The sequence below is a fragment of the Sminthopsis crassicaudata genome, chromosome 2 (genome assembly GCF_048593235.1).
Source record: "Sminthopsis crassicaudata isolate SCR6 chromosome 2, ASM4859323v1, whole genome shotgun sequence".
In the NCBI taxonomy this organism is placed as follows: domain Eukaryota; kingdom Metazoa; phylum Chordata; class Mammalia; order Dasyuromorphia; family Dasyuridae; genus Sminthopsis; species Sminthopsis crassicaudata.
In genome coordinates, this window is record NC_133618.1 from 681,835,367 (window position 1) to 681,861,556 (window position 26,190).

The window sequence follows — 26,190 nt, forward strand, 5'->3', positions numbered from 1 at the left end:
CCAGTTCTGTCCCCAATGAGGTTCATTATCAAACCCAGTTTCTATCCAGCTATAATCTCAAAACCCGTCATTTACAAATTTGCTTCAGTGAATTGTCTCCCTGACATGGGCATACCCTCCAAAAGTGCAGATCACAGCTTATCCACCCCTTCTCATCATATGAGGCTCTGGCTTATATCTTCCTACAAATCTTCCATCTATTTCAATTCAGTGTGTTGTCAACCTTTTCTTAGGTTGACAATAAATAATGTATATATACCAACAAAGCACAGTTTCTCCATTGGTTGGGTCCGGTCATTGTTATATGACAGACCCTCTTTATTATCTTAGATCTCTCTGATGGCATCTGTGATACTATTTTCCATAAAAATTTCTTTTAAAATTTATTGATGTATTTTTATATTATATTCATTTTCCAATGTATTATTCCCCATCTTCACCTAGAAGGCAATCTCAAATAACAAAGATAAAAAGTGGGGGAATTGTTTAGAAAAACTAACAAATCAAAAAAGCCTGAAATTATAATATCTCCCACCCCTTACAACCCAACCACACAGAAGTAGAGGTGCCTTCTAACATCTCTTTTTGTGGGTAAGAATGATCATTATCATTTCAAAGCATTCAATTTCAATTAGTTTTTGTACTTTCCCATTTGTGTTGTGGTAGTAGTTTAGTAGTTTCAGGCATTTCTGACTCTTTGTGACCCCCATGTGAGATTTTTTTTGGTAAAGATCACTGGAGTGGTTTGCTCTTTCTTTTTCTAGTTCATTTTTTATTGATGAGGAAACTGAGCCAAACATGGTCAAGTGACTTGCCCAGGTTCACTTAGCTGGTGTCAAAGGTAAATTTGAACTCAGAGCTTCCTGACTCCAGTCCTGGTACTTTATCTATTGTGCTCTGTATTATGGTTGTTATTGTAAACAGTTTTCCTGATTATGCTTAGTTTCCTTTTTATCGTTTCATTTAAGTTTTCTAATGATTCTCTTTATTCTTCATACCCATCTTGTCTCACACCAAAATCATATTCCATTCCATTCATTCGTGGACCATGATTTTGTTGGCCATTTCACAAGAGATGGACATCTACTTTGAGTTCTCTGCTATGACCAAAAATGATATTATGAATACTTCCATGTGTATATGTAGTCTTTGTTTTTGTTATTAACTTTTTTGAGGTATATACATAGCAATGAAATCTCTGGGTCAGAATAAAGGGTGTTTTAGTTAAGTTTTTTATCATAATTTAAAATTTTTATTTATATTTTATCCCAAAAGATAAAACCCACTCTTTGAAATGACACAGGATAAAATGGAAGCACCTCCTTGTTACAAAGTTGCAAAATCAAGAAAAAAAATGCACAAGCACAATAAATGATCTCAAAATGATTTTAAATATTTCCTGATGTATTGTATTTAGATGAGTGTAAATCAGATTCTAGCAGATTTCAGAGGTGAGGGAATCAGTTTTGTATTCCAATTGGAATTATAAATGAATGAGGAATTTTGTTCTGGTCCCTTTTGCAACTTCCTCAGTATCTGTATTTTTTGTTCTTTGTCTTTTGAAGAAGACAGTGTAAGGCTGCTGCCTTTTGGGACATGGATAAGGATCAAGAGCTTCCTTAACACACCCTCTGTCCACACAAGTTTGAGTTGGAGGAAACCCAACTTCCCACAACTTTTCAGGTGTGCTGGGAGGAATATACTAGAATTGGTGTCTTGAAAAAAGAGGCTAGTTTTCTCTTCTGGAATATTTTCATAATGAATTTCACATCCTTTATTTTTATGTCGGAGCCAGTTTTTCCCTCTTCTTTCTTCCATACCTCTTCAATGTGATAGGAATTTTGCAACATGGTCTTTTATCATCTTTAAAATGAAGATTCCCCAAATGCTTTTTTGATATATCAGGTCTTTATGACTGCTTAGTTTCTTTGTAGCAACTGATAAATATTCATCTTCTACTTAAAAGAGATTTTCTTCTGGCTCACATAGTAGAGAATCATCTCTCACATAAACTTATATTCTTCATGTTGGTAGATTAAACAATTCTGATAAATGAGCATTCACTTTTCTTTCTCATTTTGGACTTTTCTCTCTCTTATGCTCCTGCTTCTTAATTTTTAAAAGCATAGCTTCACTAATCAACACACAATCCATGCCCATAGTCTCACCACCTAATCTTGACTACCCTCCTTTATATCTATTATAGTAATATCCATTTTATATTGAGAAACATCTACTGCTGAAACTATAGATCTTCACTGGATACTTTCTAAGGATGATTTACCCTGATTATCTTGTAAAGAGATAAGTTGTAGAATTTGTGCTTCAGTTACTCTGCAAGGATTTAAGTGAAGACCTGGGGCAAGTTCATGTTGTTTGTGTTTCATCCTGCCTTTCATTTTTTTATTGGCTCATAACCAATAGCAACTTTCAGGCCATCAAAATGACACTGATTCTAGTCCTTTATGCAGAAGTAGATTTTGAAGGCAGGATTTTCTTTTATTTGTAGCTATATTTTTTCTTAAATCAGAATGATTTATTGTGGAACATAACAATGTATTCCTGGAAACAGAGCAGACCTCTGCTTTAATGTAGCTCCCATTTAAGTTTGTGACAAAAGGAAGATCCCTTGTAATGGGCTTGAAAGCATCAGGAGAAACCATTTGCCTAAATAAGTTTTTCTCAATCTCATTTCCTTGGGTTTTATTTCCATGAGGGTGATTAACTCAAAATTAATCAGGTTAAGGTTTTATCCATTACAGAGTCTCCATTGATTGAATGATGAGTACCCCTTTATCAGAATAGGTTTGGGGGCAATATTCACTTTCTTCTTCAGTCTTCCTTTTGAAAGCTTCTTTGCTTCCCAGTAGTTTCCATGGCACAACCCCCCTTTTTTTTCTCTCTTTTGGATTATCAGTCTCAATCTGTGTCATTAATTCATTTATATTCTTTCTCACAAGCATTTACTTAATGCAAGAATAGTGATCAATAAGGGTGCTTGTTTGAAAAACAAGATTAATGCATGTAACAAGACTAGTGTTTTCATATATTGATGTAGTTTTCTGTGGTCTGCAATTAGAAGTATTGCTGAGGACATTTGTTTTAAGATATTCCTTTTCCCCAGACTCTAAAAGAGAAATGGACAAGGTCATATTTAAGCCTAAGCCATTTTTTCATATTAGAATTAGTCCACAAAACAGGAGAAAATGCCTGAGCCACTCAGTCCGCTTTTGATGGAAACCTTGGAAAGGAATCTGAATGTTTCAAACCAATTTTTGTGGATTCTTGAAAGGATTATTTCTTGGGCATTGCTTCCCATTTTTAGTACAGTTCTTCAATAAGAAGATTCAAAGCACTTTGAGTGTCAGATTCTTCTTGAACACCAAGTCCAAGTGTTTCAGCAACAACTACAGCAAAGTTAAAGGATGGGTTTTTGATGGGTTAATGGTATCTTGGATATTGGTCCTAGTTGATAGTTTCATCACAAGTATCTGCTACGAGAATTTCACTTTCATAGTGGTTTTGATGCAATTGACTTGATGACTTTACATCTTTTGCTATTTCATTTGTACACAAAGTGTGCTTCAAATCAGTATATGGTTGCTCTCTATATTGCACTCTATATGTAGGTTGTGCTTTCTTCATAGTCAGTTAAGTCCATGAAATGAGAAAGTCTATATATGTGAATCAGGGAGGATTTCCTCCTCAGGCTTTGCTGCCTTATGCTAGTTGTTCTCAATTTTCTGATGTAATCAGAAAGTTTTGGGTTTTCATTTTCTTTTTGAAGGCATTCTTATAATTTATGAGTTCAGTGATAAGTTTAAGATTCTGGTATTGAAGGAACAGCTAGGTGATGCAGTAGTTAGAGCACTGGCCCTGGAATCAGGAAGACTTAAGAGTTCAAATCACTAATTAGATGCTTGGCACTTACTACCTCTATGATCCTGGACAAGTCAATTCCCCCTATTGCCTTAAAAAATTATTGCCATTTTCTTTTTTTGAGAATCCATATCTTTTTTTTTAAACAGGGGAAAATATATGTAAATCCAATATAGGCATACATATGTATGTAATTATCTTGATTTTCAAGGAAAATCAGATCAAAAAGGAAAAATGAGAAAGAAAATAAAATTTAGCAAACAAAAACAAAAGAAGTGAAAATGCTATGTTGTGATCCACACTCAGTTCCCATAGTCCTCTCTTTGGGTGTAGATGGTTCTCTTCATCACAAGATCATTGTAACTGGCCTGAATCATCTTGTTGAGAAGAGCTACATGCATCAGAATTTATCATTGTATAATCTTGTTTCTGTGTAGGATAATCTGGTTCTGCTCATTTCACTTAGCATCAGTTCCTGTAAGACTCTCCACCCTCTGAAATCATCCTGCTCATCATTTCTTATAGAACAATATTATTCTAATAACATTCATATACCATAACTTATTCAGCCATTCCCCAACGGATGGGCATCCACTCAGTTTCCAGTTTCTTGCCACTACAGAAAGGGCTCCCTTTCCCTCCTTTAAGATCTCTTTGGGATATAGGCCCAGTAAAAACACTGCTGGATTAAAGGGTATTCACAATTTGATAACATTTTGAGCATAGTTTTAAATTGCTCTACAGAATAGCTGGATCCATTCACAGTTCCACCAACAATGTATCCGTTTTCCCACATCCCCTTCAACATTCATCATTATCAGTTCCTGTCATCTTGGCCAATCTGAGAGGTGTATAGTGGTTCCTCAGAGTTGTCTTAATTTGCATTTCTCTGATCAGTAGTGATTTAGAACACCTTTTCATATGACTAGAGATGGTTTCAATTTCTTTGTCTGAAAATTCTGTTCATATTCTTTAACCATTTATCAGTTGGAGAATTTGCCAGATATTTTCAAACTCCTCTTGTCTATTCCTCTTCAGTCATTAACACAACAGTCACATAGCACTGCTCTTAACGATATTTGAAAACTTAAATGGTGTCACAAAGGACTTTCTGTTGCTTTCTCACTTGTTGAGTTTTGATGAACAAACTTCCAATTTTTGTGCACCTAAAATCCATTCCTTTTTCAGCTTGATTATTTTGATCTGTAAAGTTTGTATTTCAAAGCCTTAGCGCTAAAAGGCTAAGGTCTCCTTTAAGGAGACCTTAAGGTCTCTGCATCTGGGGCCATCTTGCCATGGACCCAGAAGGCTGGGGAATAAAGGAAAGCAGGCTGGTGATTTTGTACAGCCCTTTCTTGGCACTCAATTCACTTGTATGTCACGGTATCACCTCCCCGATGTCATGGATGCCTTCCACAACAAAGAACAAATAACAGTAATCTTGGTCAGGACTCGCCTTCAGGTTTGTGCAGTTTTTGTGGAAATTCCCCAGCAGCCCTACTGCTGTTGGCAATGTCCACCTTGCTTTCTCTAGTCCCAGGGCTCTCACCTGGCAATCACATTACACGGTTAGGAAGTTGTTGAGGAAGAGGTTGAAGACTGTTGGGACACCCCAGCGCGCGCTGCTGGGGGGAAGGAGAGAGGTTCTCTCTGTCCCACCGGAAGTGAGGGAAGTCGGGGCAAGAGGGACGGAGAGATCCGGGTACCGCGAGGCAACCGGACTCCATGCGAAACCTCTGGGCTCCTGCAGAACCGAGAAGCGTCTCGGTAAAGTAGAAGAACTGGTCCATTTGGGGCGGGGGAGTGGTGGCGGGGTGTGAGCCGTGGGCTTTCACTACTTCCACACTCTCACCACTCCCCGAATTCTCCTGCGTCCCAGCCGGGTGTCTTGGGGCAGTCCTCACTTTTGCTGAGTAGGCAAAGATTAGTCTTTTTTTTTTTTTTTTTTTTTAAAGCTTTTTATTTACAAAACATATGCAAGAAAAATCAGATCGGAAAGCTCGGTTGAGAATGCTGTGATTCTCACTCTCTCTGTTGATGTTTGCTTGCATATTGTTTTCCTTCTCGGGTTTTTTTTTTTTTTTCTTTCTTGATCTGATTTTTCTTGTGCAGCAAGGTAACTATACAAATATGTCTACCTATATCAGATTTAACATTAATTTTAACATATTTAAGATGCCAGCTAGCAGAGGGGGTGAGGGGAAGAGGGGAAATTTGCAACAGAAGATTTTGCAAGGGTCAATATTGAAAAAATTACCCATGCATATGTTTTGTAAATAAAAAGTTTTAATAAAAAAAAGAAAAGGAGTGAGTATGCAAGAGACAGTCAATGGCTTGGAAAAGGAAGGCAATTCCTTAAAAAATACAATTTCCCAAATGCAAAAAAGAAAAAAATCCATCGATGAAAGCAGCACCTTTAAAAAGTAGAATTGATCAAATGGAAACATATACAAAAGCTAACTGAAGACAATCACACATTAAAAACTAGAAAGGGACAAATGGAAGCTAATGACTCTGAGACATCAAGAAGGAATCAAATAAACAGGTTCTTTTAGTACCTATGGATTTCCATAATGTGAGGGTTATAAGAACCCTTAGAAATATAGCTTAAATTGACCCAATTTTGCATAAACAAAAAAGGTAGTATAAAGTTTAGTAATTCTTAATGGTCTTTTTGTTTTGTTTTTTCAGTAACAAAGAAGTTGAGTTTTGCTTTTATTTCCCCTCTCTCCAATGGTATCTTCTATTTTTTTAATTACCTTATATGTGTCTCAATGGCCTCAAAATTGTTTTGACTCCTTTCCATACAGATCCATGGAAGAATACATCTTTGTCTAATCTGATTGCTTTTCCAATCTTTAGTAATACTTTTACTTCCTCTATTAATATATCTAATACCATAATTTTAGAATCCAAGTCTGATAGTTCTACTAATGTAAAAAATAAAAATAAATAAATGAAAATGCTATGTTGTAGTCCATACTTAGTTCCCACAATCCTTTCTCTTCATCACTGAACAATTGGAACTAGTTTGAATCATCTCGTTGTTGAAGAGAGCTGTGTCCATCAGAACTGATCATCTTATAATCTTGTCACTATTGGAGGATGGCTTGAATTCTTATAATTTTGAGTCAATTCTCTATATAGTTTAGAAATGAGGCCTTTATCAGAACCTTTGAATGTAAAAAATGTTTTCCCACCTTATTGCTTCCCTTCTAATCTTGTTTGCATTAGTTTTGTTTGTACAAAAACCTTTTAACTTAATGTAATCAAAATTATCTATCTGGTGTTCAGTTATGAATTCTAGTTCTTCTTTGAACACCAGTTCCTTCCTTCTCCACAGATCTGAGCGGTAAACTATCCTATCTTCCTCTAATTTGCTTATAATATCACTCTATGTCTAAATCATGAACTCACTTAGATCTTATCTTGGTATGTGGTGTTAACTGTGGGTCAAGCCCTAATGTCTTCTATAACTAAGTTAGTCTTAAATAAAATTCCAAATTGCTTTATAGAACCATAGGACATGTTCTAGCCTTTACCAACCGATGGGTTGGTTTTGTAGGAAAGTGAAAAATGTCTGCTTCAATGTGCCCTCAAGAGTTCATTAGTTCTCTCCCTGCAGGTGGATAGGATTTTTCATCATTATCATTAAGTCACCTCCAGATTGTTTTGAGAATTATTGTTTTATAAAGCTATTTAAAATCTAGTCCACCTTTTTTCACTGATTCTCTTAACTTTTTGTCAAAATGAATTTTGTTATTCCTTTTTCTAGCTCTGTAAATAATTATTCGGTAGTTTGTTATGACCATGAATGAATAAGTTAATTAAATTACATAGTGTTATTTTTATCATGTTGGCTTGGCCTATTCATGAAGGATTAATATTTTTCCAGTTGCTTTGATCTGCCTTTATTTATGTGAAGGCTGTTTCATAATTGTCTTCATATAATCCCTGGTTTTATTTTAGCAAGTAGACTGCCATATATCTTATATTGTCTGCAGTTATTTTAATGGAATTTCTCTTTCTATCTCTTCCTGCTTGGTCTTATTAGTAGTATATAAAAATGTTAATGATTTATGTGGGTTTATTTTATTTTCTTTTCTTTTATTTTATTTTTTGAGGCTAGGGTTAAGTGACTTGCCCAGGGTCACACAGCTAGGAAGTGTTAAGTGTCTGAGACCAGATTTGAACTCGAGTCCTCCTGAATTCAGGGCTGGTGCTCTATCCACTGCGTTACCTTGCTGCCCCTGTGGGTTTATTTTATATCCTGCAAATTTGCCAATGTTGTTCATCTTGTTTTTTTAGTTGATTCTTTTGGTTTCTCTAAATATGTGATCATACCATCTGCAAAGAGTAATATCATTTTGTTTCTTTAATTCCTACTTTATTACTTTTTTTTCTTGAATCACTGTGATAGCTAGCATTGCTGATACAATACTGAATAATAGTAGGGATCTTGGACAGCCTCGTTTAGTCCTGATCTTATTGTGAATGCTTCTAACTTATCCCCATTGCACATAGTACTTGCAATGATTGATTTTAGTTTAAATGCTACTTATTATTTTAAGAAAGACTCCATCAATTTCTGTGCTTTTTAGTGCTTTATTAGGAATGGGTGTTTTATTTTGTCAAAGCCTTTGTCCACATCTATCATTAGAATGTGATTTTTGCTTTTTTTGTTTTTGAATGATCAATTATTCTGATAGTTTTCTTATATCAAACTAGCCTTGTATTCCTTGTATAAATTCTATCTGGTCATAGTGTATGATCTTTGTGATATATTGCTGTAATCTTCTTTCTAGTGTTTTGTTTAAAACTTTGGCATCAACCTTCAGTAGGAACTTGGTCTATAGTTTGCTTTCTCTGTTTTTGCTCTTCCTGGTTTAGGTATCAAAACCGTATAAAGAATGAAAGGAATAAAAGGTAGACCTAATTCTTTACCTATTTTTTCAAATAGTTTATATAATATTGGGACTAATTGTCCTTAAAATGTTTCATATAAGTCACTTGTAAATCTATCTGGTCTAGGGGACTTCTTAAAATCACTGACAACTTGTTCAATTTATTTTTCTGATATAGGGTTAAGTATTTGATTTCCTCTTCAACCAATTCTTTCATACTTATTAAAATATAATTTCCTTTTTAATGGGTGATATTTGGTGCTCTGAATGACCAGTGCCTTCCAACTCTTTTTCTGAAGTTTTTTTATGACAAAGATGTGAGGCCCTTCTGCCATTGGCCCCTCCCATCTCTTCATCCTAAACTACATTCTCTGACATCTTTTTCACTGTTCTCCATTTTACCTGCAATTGCAATGAATTATTCAAATTTTAAAGCATATGTTAATTTAACTTGGAATATCATATCTAGTTCTTTGTTGAACTTTGTACCTTCTCAATCTCTAAAATACATGATCTCTAAAATATATGTTGATACATATTTTGTTGAAATTTTTCTTTAGTAGTTTTTAGAAGGGCTTTTCCAAAGTGCTGCAATTAAAGACTGACCCAGGGTTTCATGAAATTTGTTAGTCATTGCCTTTTGAGACTTGGTGAATTTAGCTCTACCAGTGCCATTTTTTGTGTGTTTTCAAAGGAAAACTGAATGCCATCTCTTCATTTAGTTGTCAGTTCTCTTTGCTTTATGGTTTCATTTTTATTGTGAATGCCATGATTAATATGATTCTGTTTTTCTAGGTAGATGTCCACTCATTAGTCAGGTAACAACTTGTTAATTTTTGGAAATAGGAAAAAATGATTTTATGATTTTTAGTTTTCTCTTTCCCATTTCCCCCATCAATATTTTCTACCATTCTGCCACCATCATTGCTGAAGCTCTAAATAATCACACTTAATGGGATTGTCTTCTGTTTTTCTTTGTTTCATGGGTTGCTCTGATCTGAGAAAGCATTACCTCAACAAAAAAATGGGAAAGTCTCAAGGAGGGGTGGATTTAGAGGTGAGGCTAATGAGTGAAATTGGGCTTGGGGTTTGAGGTGCCTGGAGGGAAGTGGTAGAACAAAAGCTTCAGAAAGGCATGGACTATATGTCTTTACATACCTAGAATCTAGCAGAGTGCCTGACACATTAGTAAATGCTTGTTTATTGATTGGTCAGTAGGAAGTTCTAGCAGGGAACTAGTCATATGAGATTACAATTGAGAAAGGAGAATAAGACTGAGCATATAGGTCACAGATAATAATTAACCCAGAAGCATAGATGAGATGAACAAAAAAAAAGCAAAAAAATAACAACAACAACAACAACAACCACAACCACAACAACAACAACTCTTCAAAAAAGAACTTAAAGAATGTACAGAGAAAAGGTGACCCAGAACAGAATATGAAAGATGTTGTGTTACAAAAAATCAGGAAGCAGAAATTATCACAAATTAGTAAAAAAAAATTGTCATATACAGTAGCTAGAATGCTTATATGAAGGTAGTTTATGAGAAAAACTATAAAATTCTCTTAAATTGTCCCATTTTTTACATCTCAAGGTAAACAATCTGGTTTCTTCTCTTTACCAAACAATTATGTCAATATTGATGCAATTGTTTTTCTTAGAACAGAGTAGAACCATTGTTTTTGAGATCATCTAGAGTTTATTTGTATTCATAATTCAGCAATTTTCATAGCTACTTTATTGCCTTTTTATGTTTTGTAACCATGTGGGTCATCATGAATTACTTTCCCTTATTATGATATTCTGTTATAGTTATACACATAAAATTTAACTCTTCAATTTCTCAATTTGAAACTATTAATAGTCTCACAATTTTCTACTAATTCTCTAAGCAATTTGTCTGACTAGAAATTATATTCTATTTGTGGAATAGGTAACAGATTCATAACACAGAGAGAATTAATAAAATAACCAAAATCACAATAGGAAGAATAAATAAATTCAATGTGCTTTTAGCTTTAGGGGTGTCAAAGCCTTTGGCAGCCTCCACAATCTGTTTCTTCAGATTCTGGTTAGTATCTCTTGTACATATATCAGGCATTTGTGAATAGATGAGGAAAAGCTTGTGGAGGTATTTCCTTGAGCTTTCTGGATTTCAGGTCACTTGTGGAGATTCTCGAGGTAAATTTGCTAAAGTTTCCTAGTTATAAGACTTGGTATCATTTAGTGAAAACCTGACAAAATATAATCAGATTGGTCTTCCAAGAATTAATCATATGATAAAAAAATCAGTTCAGACTTTATGGAGCTGATAGGAAGAACAACATTAAAGTGGGCTACTCAGTAAGGTCTTATTTTTTAATCCATTATAGCATTTCAGAGATGGTTGACTTTTGCAAAAACAAGATTGATTTTTTTAAAATTACAGTTTTAATTTGGTTAGAGAAATTTGCTATAAAAAGAAGGATTTTGGTTGTGACAGCACTGAGGCTTTTCTTCTAAGCATAACGTTGTGACCTCTTACAGAGTCACTTATCATAAGCATTAATAAGATAAGCATCCTTAGTTCTATTAGATTTCAGGTAAGAGTCAGGTTTGGTTTTTTTGGTAACAGCCAGTTATATAGAAAAGTTCCACATTATTCACAAAGTATAATGCCCAGACTCAGAATTAACTAGGTGGGAAATATTCCTGCTCAAAAAAAGAAAGAAAGAACACAAAAGGAAATTAAGTCAAGAGGATTCTGCCATTATTTTGCTAGGCTGTTATCTTATCCTTTCCAGGCACAAATCTCTAACAGGCCCAACCCTAACCCTATCCCTAACCCTAATCTTAACCACCTATAACAGTTTTCAGATCTTATGCCCTGTGAGTAGTTCATGACATATTCTTTGAATGGTAGATTACTATTATTTGCAGTAATTCAGACTACTATATCTGAACTCAAAACTCAGAACAACACTAAATTGCAGTTCCAAAATTTTACCTCAATTTTTACCTCAAATATTTTACCTCAAATAACAAGTTTCATTAATCATAGCATAAAAAATTGACACTGTTCTTTTTTGTTACTTAAAAACTCATCCTGAGGGGGAAAAAACCTAATCATTAGAATTGTTTTAAAAATCACATTGTAGAATTCCACATAGACAATGAATATATAATATATAGCTATTTACTGTTAAGTCTCCAGAGTAACAAATTTTCTTCTGGTAAGGTACTTAACATATTAACATATTATATATTATTATATATATATAAATATATTATATTATATATCATAATGTAATATAATGTATTATATATTATAATATATAATATATTAATTCCTTAAGGCAAAATAAAATTTTAAGAAAATTTGACTTAAGATGTAACTTCAATATACACTATTCTGGGTATAATTCCCAAATTTTCATTATCACAGATGAGCATATAAATCATTTCTATACTCTAAGTAAATTTGTAAGTCCTCTCTTCACATTTTGGAGTGAATGTTGTGATGAAAGAGTGGATTCCAAATTCTCAGTAACCCGATTCCTTATTTCAGAATTTTATAACATTTAGCAAGTTCTTTTAAAGGGCAGATAAAAACCTGGGAAGTTTAAAGATGAGATTTTACAAGGTTGTTTTTTGTTTTTTTTTAACATACTTATTCCGTATAATCAGTAATTATTCTTTTTAAAGCAAAATATACTCAATTAAATATTTGATGGTTTTAACATTATGACAATAGCTTCTAATAATGTAATTAACAGCATACTATTAAATGAAATTAATTTCTAATGATACAATTGTATCATCCTCTTAACAGCATTTCTTAGACAATAGTTTCCAAATTTTCACTATATCATATAATTTAGAAATAGGATCATAATAAACTCATGGTTTATAAAGGCAACCAATGAACAGTCATAGAACATGAAGACAAGAGATGACAGGGCAGAAGGCAGTGTCCACTACCAAATTAAGCCTGTGAAGGGAGGAAAGAAAGCCTAGAACAAGGATAGTGGTCTAGGCAAGGAGGGAAGGTGGAGGTTCTGGCTGTCACAGAGAGGGCAAAGGATAGGTACTGCTAGAGAGAAGCAGAGAGAAAGCTACCAGAAGAGGAGCTTTAGATCAGACAGGAGAATTCCAAAGACTGAGATCATGGAGTGATGAATGTCAGTGATGATGATCTACTGCTTTGGTGGATGGCTGAGGTGGAGTGAAGGTGAATGAATGTCCTGGGACTTTGGGGAATCGGTGAACTGGGAAGAACAGCTATTGAAAGAGATGTCAAAGAGAAGATTGCCCAATAAGACTCCTAAGTCTATTTTGAATGCACTGCTTTCTAATCACCTTTCTCCCAAAAGATATTCTTGCACATTCCTGTACAAACAAAATCGCTTTTAAAAATGTGATGCCAGGAGCAGCTAGGGGGCGCAGTGGATAGAGCACCAGCCCTGAAGTCAGGAGGACCTGAGTTCAAATCTCATTCAGACACTTAACACTCCCTAGTTGTGTGACCCTGGGCAAGTCACTTAAGCCCAATTGCCTCAGGGGGAAAAATCTGATGCCAGAGTTTGGCATTCATTCCCATTACAAGGTGCCTTGAATAGGTAAGTGTACATTTGCTACATTCTCTATCACTCTAGAGACTTTTTGCAGGAGCTGATCAAAGTGATTTATATGGAGCATTCTGATAATATGTGTGTCTCTCCCTCTTCCCCACCAATAGAGTGACCGACTTCTGATCAAAGGTGGGAAGATAGTCAACGATGATCAGTCATTCTATGCTGATGTATATTTGGAAGATGGCTTGATAAAGTAAGTTTCTGTGAAAACCTGTTTGCTTTTCAATCAACGTAATTAAAAGAAAATCTCTCATCCCCTCTCCCTACATAATTTTTTTGGTCCCTGGACCAGGGATCTATACATCCAAAGTTTGGGAAAGATGCCAAAGGTTTGCAGGCTTTGTTAAAATGGCTAAATGCAAAAGTCCATTTTCCTGGTGAATGAAAAAAGAGGTCCGGGCTCCTGCTTAGTGAGGAAGCGGCAGAATTCAGTAGATTTGGAGTCAGAAGAAACATAAATTTAGCCCTGATGTGGACAAGTCATTTAATGTCTGTGTGCATCCATAAGGAGTAAGTGAAAACAGAAAGCAGAGACAGAAAGAGATAGAGCTAGAGAGACAAAGACAAGAGAGAGACAGAGAGAAAGACACAAAGACAGCTCGTGACTAACCCTAGCTCCTAGGCTCCTCTGCTGTGACAAGCTGGGATCCTGCCTCCTGCTCCCCGGGCCGGGGTGTGGGGAAGCAGGAGAGGAGCTGCGTCCGGGGCTGTGAAGGTCTCCGGGCTTCTTGGGTGGGTCAGGTTTCTGTGGTCGCAGTGAGATGAAGAGGTCTAGTATGTCTGTACCGTATAAGGAGCTTCCGGGGTGCTAAGGGAGGGAAGGGCAGAATCATGATGGGACAGAAGCCGGCTGACATGGGGGGTCATGAAGAAGCAGGGATCGGGGAGGGACAGAGGGGGTTGGCAACCATGCATGAAGAGAAGAAATCCTTGAAGGGAGGGGGGAGAGTTGGCCGGCCACAGGATTCAGTCTACCACGACGTACTTTCTCCCTATGAGAGGGGAAAAAAGCATTGGTTAAATATGAACTATCTGCTAAGCAGTGTGCCCCCCACAAAAAGGAGAATCTCGGATCCCAAAGAGTTCAAATAACCCATAAAGGGGAGCAGGGGCTCATTTTATCCCACCCACTGTGTGGGGGACACTGAAGTTCCTTGGCCGGGATCAGTTCTGGGGGATAAGGAAGCCTTTCCCCTGGTTATGGGCTTGAGGCTTTCTGCATCCTCTCTAACCACTAGGATGGGGCCGCCTCCAAGCAATTCTGAGGAGGGTCACCCTCGCAGGGTCGGAAGTCAGGAGCAGCAACGGAGGGGCTAGTCCTGAAAGCCCCTGGAGCCGGGGGGTCCTACTGCACAGGGTCCCAGCCCAGAGGCTAATTTGAAGTTGGTGGGTCTGGCTTGGAGTCTGAGCTCTGCCAGTCACTGCCCGGTGACTTTGGAGAAGCCCCTTCCCCTCTCTTCTGCGAAATGAGGAGCCTTCACCCCATTCCCCTCCCCCCTGAGTTCCGGCAGGTCCTGCTTATAGCCTTCCCTGAGGATTTGGTGTCTGTCCTCCCAGCACCAGCTTTGCTCATTAAGGAAAGGCTTCCCAAGGGAGGGGAGAAAAGCTGCCAGCAGGGCGGGAGCTTGGACGCTTCAAGGGAGCCAGGGACAGGGAGGAGCCCAGGCGGCGGACCCAGGGACAGGGAGGAGCCTAGGCGGCGGACCCAGGGACAGGGAGCCAGGGACAGGGAGGAGCCCAGGCGGCGGACCCAGGGACAGGGAGCCAGGGACAGGGAGGAGCCCAGGCGGCGGACCCAGGGACAGGGAGGAGCCCAGGCGGCGGACCCAGGGACAGGGAGCCAGGGACAGGGAGGAGCCCAGGCGGCGGACCCAGGGACAGGGAGCCAGGGACAGGGAGGAGCCCAGGCGGCGGACCCAGGGACAGGGAGCCAGGGACAGGGAGGAGCCCAGGCGGCGGACCCAGGGACAGGGAGCCAGGGACAGGGAGGAGCCTAGGTGGCGGACCCAGGGACAGGGAGCCAGGGACAGGGAGGAGCCCAGGGGGCGGACCCAGGGACAGGGAGCCAGGGACAGGGAGGAGCCCAGGCGGCTCTCTTCCGGAGCCACCATGTCCGGGGTGGGACAGAGTCAAGTTCTGAGATGCAGTGGATGACCCTGGGGCCTTGGATGTCTGACTAAGTGCTGAGCGCTCCTCTCCACCCGCTTCCCCCACCTTCACGGCCACCGGGGCACTGTTCTCCTCCACCCATTCCACCAGGGGAAGCTTTACATGCTTGGGGTGGACACCCCCTACCTCACCAAAGGGTTTGAGAGCCCTCGGCTCCCCCCAGTCTGGTTTAGCCCATCTGCCAAAACGCTTTACCAGTTTGTGGCCGCTGAGCGTGCTGCAGCTTCTTGGAGCCGCGGGTGAGTGTCAGGTGGATCAGGTAGATGCCCAAGGTGAAAAGCAGCCATCCCACCAAAGGTACTAGTTTTCCCTAAACACCCCGCACCCCAAGAATCCCAGCAATGACCCACTGGTTCCTAAGCTAGGAGAAAAGGCGGCTTTGCTGAAGGAATTTTGATTAGGGTTTGAGTCCTGACCTGAGTGGGCAGAGACCAGAGGGCCTGAGACAGCTCGGCAGAGTGGGCAGAGAACTATGGCCAAATCCTTGTTCAGACACCTACTAGCTGGACAAGCCACCTAACCTTGGTTAGCTTCAGCTTGCCCATCTGTAAAATGGGAATGAGAGCACTTCCCAGGTTTCTCGTGAAGAACAAATGCAATGATGTATAGAAAGAGCTCGGCAAACTTAAAAGCGCTTTAGGAATATTTTCCTTGTTCTCTGGCCAGGGCTTTGCACGGAGATGGGAAACCGTGGGTCCCTGATGTGCAGGATGGGGAGGAGGAGAAAGTGCGACCAGATGCTCAGGGCCCGCCCCGACCGCCTCCTGGAGACCCCAAGCTCTTTCCCTGTGACCCAGAGCTCACCCCCACACGCCGTCACCGCTCTCCTCTCACACATGGCCACAGGAGTCTCTGGCAGCGGACCCTTTATAATCAGAAGTCCTCACCTTTTCTTTTCAGACAAATTGGAGAAAACCTCATTGTTCCCGGAGGCATCAAAATCATCGATGCCTACGGCCTGCTGGTCCTGCCCGGCGGAATCGACGTCCACACGCGGCTGCAGGTCTCCTTCATGGGAATGAGCTCTGCCGATGATTTCCATCACGGCACCAAGGCCGCCCTAGCCGGAGGAACCACGATGATCTGTAAGTGTGCCTGTGTGCGGGGTGCTTACCTTGAGTCCTCCCATTCTGCTCTGTGGGCTGCTCCTCGTACCCTCACCCCTCCATGAACGGCTTCATTTCTGGAGAGTCGGGGGGCCGGGGGCCGCACAGGTCTTCCATGTGCCGGGGACTCACCCTTGCAGTCATCCTCAACTCCCTCTTTTCTGTCTCCTCCCAAATCCAGGCACCTAGACTCACTTACCTGCTGACCTCTGCTCACATGGGCTCTGCTCGCCCTCATCTGGGCTAGTTGTAGACCCCAATACTAGCCCTCAGACTTGCCCCCCAGCCCAAATCACCCTCCTCCAAATCAGTCTTCCTAAGCCATAGACTATTCCAGCTGTTGCTCACATTCTTCCACGGAAAAGCTGTTCCCCATCACCTACCAGGGGCATCCTTGGTTTCAGAGGTGCCCCCGTGGGACTGCACTTTGCATGTTTCAGGCTTCTTTCTCACTCCCCTTTCTGTGTTCCAGGGAGATTGACCCCTCCCATCTCCTTCCCGCCTCTGTCCTTCTGTCTCCCATCCCTCTGCCTTTGCCCAGATGGCCCGGATAGCCCCCTCCTCATGTCTCCTGCCCTTCCTGGAGACCTTGGTTAGCTTCCTTCCTACCCAAGCGCAGGGGCCACCTCCCTGCAAACCTTTTGGGACACCTGAATCACTCTTGCTTTTCCTTCCTTGACCCGCTCTGGGCTGCTTCCCTGTGGAGTCGGCGTGCCTTACTTGCAGAGAGAAAATCAGCTCTTTGGGCTCAGAGTTTGCCCATGTTTGTTTTTGCACCTCAGACAATGCAGCCAATTCATACTCAATAGAAACGACTAGCCAGGAAGACCACGACCCCCAAGTCCACCTTGTGAGCCAGTGGCTCCAAGGAAGACACGTTTCCGGCCCACTTTCCCTTTTCTTCTTCAAAAATTGTACTATGTCCTACCGCTTAGTGACTGTGTGATCTCAAGCCTCAGTTTCCTCATCTGTGAAATAAGAGATTGGTTAATGGGCAATGGTTGTTGTCTTTTGTCCTCAAAGAGAATCAAAATGATATATGCTAGAGTCCAGTTCCAGTGTGTCCAACTATGGCTGGTCAGACCAAGCTTGGAATGCTACAGGCTGGACACAAATAGTCCCTGGGAACATTTTGGAGGGGCTTCTCTAACTTTGCACATCTCATGTTTCTTTTGGGCTAACTCGATTCGGCTCAGCTTATAGAGCACGGCATCCTCTCTGATGAGGGCACGCCATGCTGGGTGGTCCTATCCAGGGTCTCCCATGTCACACAATCAATTTTAAAGTTCTTAAGAGAGACCTTGAGAATATCACTTTTTCTGACCAACTTGTGAGCGCTTGCCCTGTGTGAGTTCTCCGTAAAATAATCTTTTTGGCAACTGTACATTTGGCATTCCAACAACATGGCCACCTGACGGCGTCGTGCTCTCTGCAGGAGGGTTGGAATTCTGGGCAGTTTGGTTTGAGAAAGGACCTCAGTGTCCATGTTCCATCCCGCCAGGGGATCTTCAGACTCTTCCTGAGACGCCCTAATGGAAGCCATTCAGTTTCCTGCCATGGCGCTGGTACATTCTCCAGGTTTCCCAGTCATACACCAAAGGGATCAACCCAAGGGCCCTGTAGACCTCCAGTCTGGTAGTCCGTCTAATCCCTCTCCTCTCCCACACTTTCCTTCGGAGCCCCCAACCACTGAGCTAGCTCTGGCAACGTGAGTGTCCATCTCGTTATCAGTGTGGACATCTCTGGAAAGTAGGCTGCCAAGGTAAGCGGACTTACCCACAGCATCCAGAACTTTGCCATTTGCTGTAGCTGGTGGTTCTCATATGGATGGGGCCAAAGCCTTTGGTTAGATCTACAAGTGTTGTATACAGACTTCTGTTCTGCTCCCGGCATTTCCCCTGGAGTTGCCGGTCAGCAAACGCCATGTTGACTGTTCCTCAGCCGCTTCTGGCTCTCAAGTAGATGGCCTTCTGACAGATGTAGGTCAGCCTATTCAGGAGGTTGTGTTGGCGAGACTCTTGCCAGCAAAGACTGAGACGTCCCCTCCTCCCCCCATGATTGTCACAGGACAATCTATTCCCGTTACCTTTACAAAGATGGACAATGGAGGCGAACTTGAACTCCGTCTCTCCTGAGGGCCAGAGAGTCAGTCCCACCCCAAAGCAGGGAGAGGATAAAGGTCCGTCCCTTCTCCAAAGGGTTCCTGGATGGAAGCTCGCTCTGCTGTGGAGCATTGAACATTTCACCTGCAGAGATGTAGCAAACACTTGCGTTTCTGCTGCAGACTTGCCACCTCTCTTAGTCCTTCCAGGATTAGGCCCTTAAGGAATTAGTCGTGAAAATTAAGCAACAGGTGAAAAATTGGGGGGGAAATGAGCATACCCTGAAGCACACACTCAGCTCACTGCTTCTGGTGAGCTTCAAACCATGTGGCTTCCTGGCCATGAGGCAGACCATCCCTCGCCCCAGAGCCCCGTTAGAGCTCCATTAGCCCCTTCAGCCTCCTCTCAGGAGCTGGCTGATCCAGCAGTAGACACACTGGGGCCCTAGCCCCAGCTGGGACAGGGAAGGCCTGAGGCTGACAGCCACTGGGTTTTTTTCTCCTTCAGTGGACCACGTGCTCCCTGAACCTGGGGTGAACCTGCTCACTGCCTATGACCAGTGGCGAGAAGCTGCCGACGGCAAATCGTGCTGCGATTACTCCCTGCACATCGACATCACCCGCTGGCATGAGAGTCTCAGGGAGGAGCTGGAGGCCTTGGTGAAAGACAAAGGTGAGGAGGTCAGGTTCATGGTCAGGGTCAGTGCCTTGGGGTGGGACAGGCCGGTCGCCTCCTCTGAATCTCAGGGCACAGCCCAGAATGGGGTTACTGTCCGTGCCTGGTACCCCACGGTTACACACTGACCACGTCTCTGGGCCCAAGTACTACAGTGAGATGTGTTAGCTGGAGGAGAAATAGAGCTTGGCTCTATCAGTCACTAACACTGTATCATGAGTTAGGTGGTTTGGGTTTCTTAATGTTGTTCTCCTACCTGGTGTGCACAGCAAGGTCAGGAATGCAAGAACAGCAGCACAACTTCAGAACTTAATGGGATGATCCTTAGTGCAGCGATAGCAAGTCAGGAAAATTCAGGGCCCATGCAAGAGATCAGGATAAATCACGATCCCCATGGAAGCCCCTGCTCCTTGCCTTTGAGAGCGAGTGAGACTGACTGAAGGTGAGTTTGCTCTTGTTCAACTACGGCCCTGTCGAAACTAGTAAAGAGATCAGCATCATGAGAGCTGAGATCCAAAGAGCCCTTCCCCCACAAAATGAATGTTGCTTTCCAGCCATAGTGTCCACTTCAATTCACCGAAACACAAGCCAAGAGTGTTCACAAGGGGCTGGTGTGCTAAAAAGGGCCATCCACAGCCAGGCAAAAAAACCAAGGCTGGCTCATGTGTCTTGCTTGCGCCCCTAAGAAATGAGGCAGAGCAACTGGAAGGCAAGCAGAAAGCCCAAAGTAGAACTCACTAAACAGCCTTCCAGCAGCATTCAGGCTTAGAGTTCAGAGGAGGAGGAAATCCCCCCGGCGTCCCTGCTGCAGCCCCTGCAGTTTGGTGCCTGTGAGGAGTGGAGGATATGGGGGGGTGCAAGATGGGATCCCACGGATGATACTGATGAAATGGGACTCATCTCCAGCTCGGATTTCAAGACTGGAAAAAACTGCTCTGGTCACTTTCATGCTTAGGCTGGGTGTGAACTGAGCCCCTGCCAAAGAAATGGAGCTGGTGGAGGGAAAATCATGTGGAAGAGAGATTAACCTTGTTCTGCTTAGTCTCCAATAGCAGAACAAGGAGAAGCATGTGAAAAAGCTCTAGCTTGGATGTCAGGAGACATTCCAGGAGAGCTCAGAGCTGTCCCCATGAGACTCTTTCGAAGGTATCTCACCCCAGGAGAGCTCAAAGCTGTCCCCGTGAGACTCTTTCAAAGGTATCTCACCTCAGGAGAGCTCAGAGCCGTCCCCTTGGGACACCTTCAAAGTTCTGGGAGGTTTTCAAGCCAAAATTGAATGAACATCCCCACCTATGGTGAGTTCACTTGGTGGTTAGGCATAGGCCTCAGAGCTCCCCTACGCTGAGCTTTGTCTGGCACAGGCTTTGTTTGAAAGCAAGCTAATCGGCCGTCACTAACAAGTATCTCCTCAACCTAGTAAAGACATGAAATGACTGGTTCTTTCTGTGTCATTTTCAGGTGTGAACTCCTTCCAAGTTTTCATGGCCTACAAAGACAAATACCAGTGTACTGATGGCCAGGTAACTTTCACTTAAAATAGAACTTGGCAAAGGAAAAATGTTCTTAAGATATTTATGGGTGAGATCTTCGTGTGTAAGAACATACTGTGTTCTTTTTTTCCTTACCAGATGTATGAAATTTTCAGCACCATCCGAGAACTGGGAGCCATCGCACAAGTTCATGCCGAAAATGGAGATATTATTGATGAGGTATCGTTTCATTTAGAGGAACTTATGGTCAAATACACACATGATAAATTGGCCTGACAGATTAAGGACAAAAACACAAGAGCTTTGTGTTTGTGTGAGCCCATTACCAGGGGACTGACACTTTTCACATTTTCCCCTAAGGTTTTGTTGAGTACATACCTCTCTTGGCTCCTAAACTGTGTGATAAGTCACTTATTCTGTGCTGCAGTTTCTTCATTTATAAAATGAGCCAGAGAAGGAAATGGCCAATCCCTCCAGTGTTTTGCCAGAAAGCCCCAAATGAGGTCATGAAAAGTCAGACCACGGAGGTCACAACAAACAGGAGGCAGATCCTTTTCTCTCCTTGGGACAAGTCCAGAGGGAATCCTACCCTTAGTGAGGCTGCTCTAGAACCATGGACAGCGCCAGACTTCCTGCAATTTCTGGGGCTTTGAGGAATAAACTGGGACTTTTTTATGCTTGCTGAGGAGAGGGCAGAGAAAGGAAAATAGAACTGTTAGGAACGGAAACCTTCTCAGAAATGTGGCTCAAGGGAGAGTTTGAATCTGAAGGAGCATTAGGAAGGGCTGAAACCTGGCACAGAGTTGCTCTCTAGTGCTCAAAGTGCTATAGAATAATAAGTATCCCACTCTCTGGAGCCTGGCATCAGAGGCTCCTGACAGGAAGACCCGAGTTCAAGTCTGTCCTTGTTGTGTCAGTCCCTCAACCTGGCAAGTCCTGACATTTAGATAATGCCAGGATAGCTCCAATGATGGCTGGAACATCTCCTGGGCTTGGGGCTCCATAGAACAATGTATATCTCCTGTGTCCTGGACTATAGTTCATCGCACAGAACTTTCAGCTTAGTTCTGCATCATGGTGGCTGAGATGTCAGTGCATAGAGCCCTGCCCCCATCTGCCCTTCTCAACACCCATGAACCTTCTAAGAATGGTTCCCAGGGGGCAACACTACACATGTCCTTAGTTACTTACAGCCAAATGAAACTGCCCTTTTGGTTACTGGAGCTCTAAGAAGATGTATTCCATGAGGTGATGGGATCAAGTCTGTGCCTAGCCCAGGGAAATGATTATTAAAATTTTGTCAGTGGGGTCTGTAGGTACTGATGCTTGAGCATGGTAAAGTAGAAAGAACATTGGACTTGGAAACTAGAAACCTGGGTTCCAGTCTCTATATATGCTGGGTGACCTTAAGAAATCACTTTGTGAGGAAATGAGCTTCCTCATTTGTAAGAATTATCATTGCACTGCTTTCTACCTAGGGTTGGTACAAGAAAAGGGCCTAGTAACTTTCTAATGAACAAAGCACAGATAAATGAGAAGTGTTATGATCCTTGATTGCATGCCTTAGGGACGTAGCAGAGGGCTGAGCTTTTGGAAAACTGAGTTCTCTTCCTGGCTAATCAGCTGTGTGACCTGGGACTGACTACATGTCTTTGTGCTTCAGTGACTTCACTGGGAGAAAATGCTGCTCCTTGCCCACCCACTTTGGTGACAGAATCCTGTCTGCTGGGAGGATGAAAGCAAAGTCACTTTTGTGAAAGTGCAAACCCATTTACTGTGTGATAAGACACCAACACAATGAGTTGTTACTGGTGTCCTCCTGCCCTCAGATTTTTCCAAAGGTCATTTTTGCAGATGTGTGTTATGTGATGGCACACTCCTTTAGCATCAGAGATTTTAGATTTGGGAAGAGATTTTTAAAACCAACTATTCCAATTCCTCTCCCATTTGTCAGATGGAAAAACTGATTCCAGAGCAGTGAAGTGATTACTCAAAGTCATTCAGCTAGCAAAGAACTGACTCAGGATATAAATGTAGGTCTTCTTCTGCCTCCAGACACAGCGTTCTCTCAACTACTCCTTTGAAGTCCTATTTATTCTTTTGACTGATTCACATTCCTATCTAGGTCCAGAATGAACTTAAGATAACTTAGAAAATGAACCAGAATTAACAAGATAATTGCAATTAAGACAGAAGTCCATTAAAAGAGGAAGAGATACTAGTGGGAAGCTGGGGATAGTCACTCTGTGGGTGCTGAATTTGGCTTTGAGTTTCCTGGAAATAGGGGAAAAGAGTTCTATAGTTTGCCTTGATTAAAAAGGAACTACCCATGATATAATAGTTAATGACTCTCTTTATTATCTATTTCTTTGTCATCCAGGTCATCCAATGGCCATAATGAAATGTTTTCAAACTCATTAGCAAAATGGCAAACACTCCAATAGTCATTTTTTGGAATAGCAAAGACCGATTCACTCAGTGCAGTCACTGACCTCTTCAGAACTCAGATACCATGCAGAGATTTCTGATGATTTAAAAGACAGACTTTGCTGTTTCTTTCTGGCTGATTTAGGAACAGAAACGATTGTTGGAACTTGGGATCACTGGACCAGAGGGCCATGTTCTTAGCCACCCTGAGGAGGTAAGAGATGTCTTCCTGTGTCCATCTGGCTAAGTGCCAATACCAGTGCCTTCCCTTAGGGCTCTGGCACTCATCTCCTTTCATTAATCTGACATGGGACTAGCATTTGCTCGTATCTCCATAGCCAAGACATCCCAAAAGATGCCTTGGGATCTCTTTGTCCCTGGGACATCAGTAGTCTATCCTCAGCAGCCCCAGCCACAAACCCCACCATTCCAGATTTTCTTCTTCACCAGTCCCTGGCTGCCTATGTTGGATTGATTTGGGGCCTAGCCAGAAACAGAGCATTTCTACCCCGATTCAGAGCCTTCCAACAACAATCCTGAGTCTCACGTACCCAGAAGTCTCAATCACCCTAAATTGCAGGGCTTCAGAAGCCAAGTGGGGAATGAGATGCGTAAAACTCTTCCCTTCCTTCCTCCAGCCAGTTTGCCGGAGCAGCCACACATTTCTCTCACTATAATCTCCATGGTAGGAGAGGGTTGGTGTGCAGAGAGCCCTGAGCAGCCAGAAGGGTACTGGAAGTGATCTCTCTCTCTCCCTTACCTTTTCCTCCTCCTCTCCCCTCTCTCTCTATCTCCATCTCCCTCCTTTGACCAGGTGGAGGCAGAGGCTGTGTACCGAGCAATCACCATTGCCAAGCAGGCCAATTGTCCCCTCTACGTCACCAAAGTGATGAGCAAAGGAGCAGCAGATACAATCGCTCACGCTAGGCGCAAGGGTAAGGACTAGGATCTCTAGATCTCTTTTCCAGCTGCCCAAGGACATTGCTTGCAGTTCTGTCTCCACAAGGACCAGACCAAATAATCCTAGGCTTTCTGTCCATTAGCCGCTCATTGTCCCAAAGGACACAATCTACAGACAGATCTCTTCTCCAACCATACTGGAAATCTGTTATATCGAAAGGAACTCAAACAATCAATCACTAAACATTTGTTAAACACCTATGTGCCGGGCACTGTGCTAAGGGATGGGGATACCAAAAGGCAAAGACAATCCCTGTCCCTGAAGAGTTTATAATCCAATGGAGAAGACAACGTACAAATATGTAAAAAGCAGGCTATATGCAGGGTAAAGAAGTGGAGGGAAGGCACTGGAATCAACAGGGATTGGGGCAGGCTTCCTGTAGAAAGTGTTATTTCAGTTGATTTAAACCTGGAGAGGTCACTAGTTGGAATGGAGCAGGGAGAGCACTCCTGGCATGGGGGATGACCAGGATCATGTCCAGAGCTTTGAGATGGAGTTCATTTGTGGAACTGCCAGCAGGCCATTATCACTGGATGACAGTATGTATCAGGAGCAAGGTCTAAAGGAATTAGAAAGGGACAAGGCAGCCAGGTTATGAAGACTTTGAAGGCATTTTCTATTTGCTCCTGGAGGTCGTAGGGAGCCACTGAAGTTTGTTGAGCAGGCAGATGATATGATTGGAGCGTATTGGCTCTAAGAAAGTTGCTTTAGTGGCCGATGGAGGAGGGCAGACCCACCCACAGCCTATTACAGTGGTCCAGGTGAAAGGCAATTGGGGCAGTCATGAGCGAGAAGGGCGCGTGTTCCAGAGATGTCGCAGAGGTGATATCGGTGAGCCTTGGATTAGAAAAGTGAGGGTTATGGGGGGAGATAGAGAGGAATTCAGGATGACTCGAGGTTGTAACCCATGAGACTGAGAAAAGGGTGGGCCCTCTGGAGTAATGGAAGTCAGTGGGGGGAGTTTAGGAGTAAAAATAAATCTGGTTCTGATTTGAGTTTACGATGTCTACCGGACTTCCAGTTTGAGAGCTCCAGAACACTGTTGGGAAAGTGAGATTGAAGGTCAGGAGAGAATTTGGGGAGGGATAGGGTGATTAAATCCATGGGAACTGACGAGCTAATATATCTGGAGACGAGGACCCAAGAGAGAGCCCTGAGGGCCCCATGGTTAGGGGTGCATGGAGAGGAGGGCCAGCAAAGGAGACAGTGGGACCCGGAGCCTGAGGATTTGGCTGAGTCCAAGAGAAAAAACACACTGAATTTATCCAGTTTTTCCAGAGGCCATTTTGATCCCCAAAACTCTATCACTGTGGAGGAAACTGAGACCCAGGGAGTTGAGATCTGCCCAAAATTACAAGGGAGTGAGTGGAGAGGCAGGATTTCTGACTGAAAACCCCCCTCCACCCTTTATTCACTTGGCATCAGAGTTTCCTGGAATCGGGTTGCCACAATGTCCCCCCGGCTCCTGGTGGCATCTGTGGGACAGCCCCGAGAGCTTTCTCGGCTTCCCAGATCCTCCAGATTTCAAGCCAAGCTTGAATAAGGATGGTCCTCACCACACCAAAGTTGCCGTTCAACCTGTGCTTGGAGAACCTTGGTGCGAGGGCTTCCAATGGAAGTTGCCAAGGGGAAGCTTTTCCTTTCCTGATCCCCCCAAATCATTGCCTCATAACGCCTTTCCCTAGACGCTGGTCGAATCATCAGTGTCCCTTCCGATTTGTGGCGCCCAGCCCTGAGCACAGCACTCCAGGTGCGAGCTGTCCAAGGTAGAGCTCGGCCCCCCTAGCATTCTCTGATGCTAGACCCCGCTCAATGCAGCCCTCCATCAAGAGCTCTCCTTCCCAACCTCTAGATCCCC

At 42.5% G+C, this 26,190-nt stretch overlaps 1 protein-coding gene and 2 pseudogenes across 1 annotated transcript in view; 1 reads left to right on the top strand and 2 right to left on the bottom strand.

Annotated features, from left to right (window-relative positions):
* The window catches only part of DPYSL4 (dihydropyrimidinase like 4), an 81,762-nt gene that overhangs the window by 12,101 nt on the left and 43,471 nt on the right, over positions 1 to 26,190 (top strand). The window contains exons 2-8 of the mRNA XM_074297200.1: positions 13,507 to 13,595; positions 16,472 to 16,656; positions 19,287 to 19,451; positions 20,913 to 20,974; positions 21,083 to 21,163; positions 23,517 to 23,585; positions 24,186 to 24,306. Of these exons, the coding sequence (XP_074153301.1) occupies positions 13,507 to 13,595; positions 16,472 to 16,656; positions 19,287 to 19,451; positions 20,913 to 20,974; positions 21,083 to 21,163; positions 23,517 to 23,585; positions 24,186 to 24,306 (772 nt within the window). The remainder of the gene's footprint in view (positions 1 to 13,506; positions 13,596 to 16,471; positions 16,657 to 19,286; positions 19,452 to 20,912; positions 20,975 to 21,082; positions 21,164 to 23,516; positions 23,586 to 24,185; positions 24,307 to 26,190) is intronic.
* On the bottom strand, positions 1,484 to 2,399 carry LOC141557583 (DNA endonuclease RBBP8 pseudogene; annotated as a pseudogene).
* Positions 2,757 to 5,669, bottom strand: LOC141557695 (DNA endonuclease RBBP8-like; annotated as a pseudogene).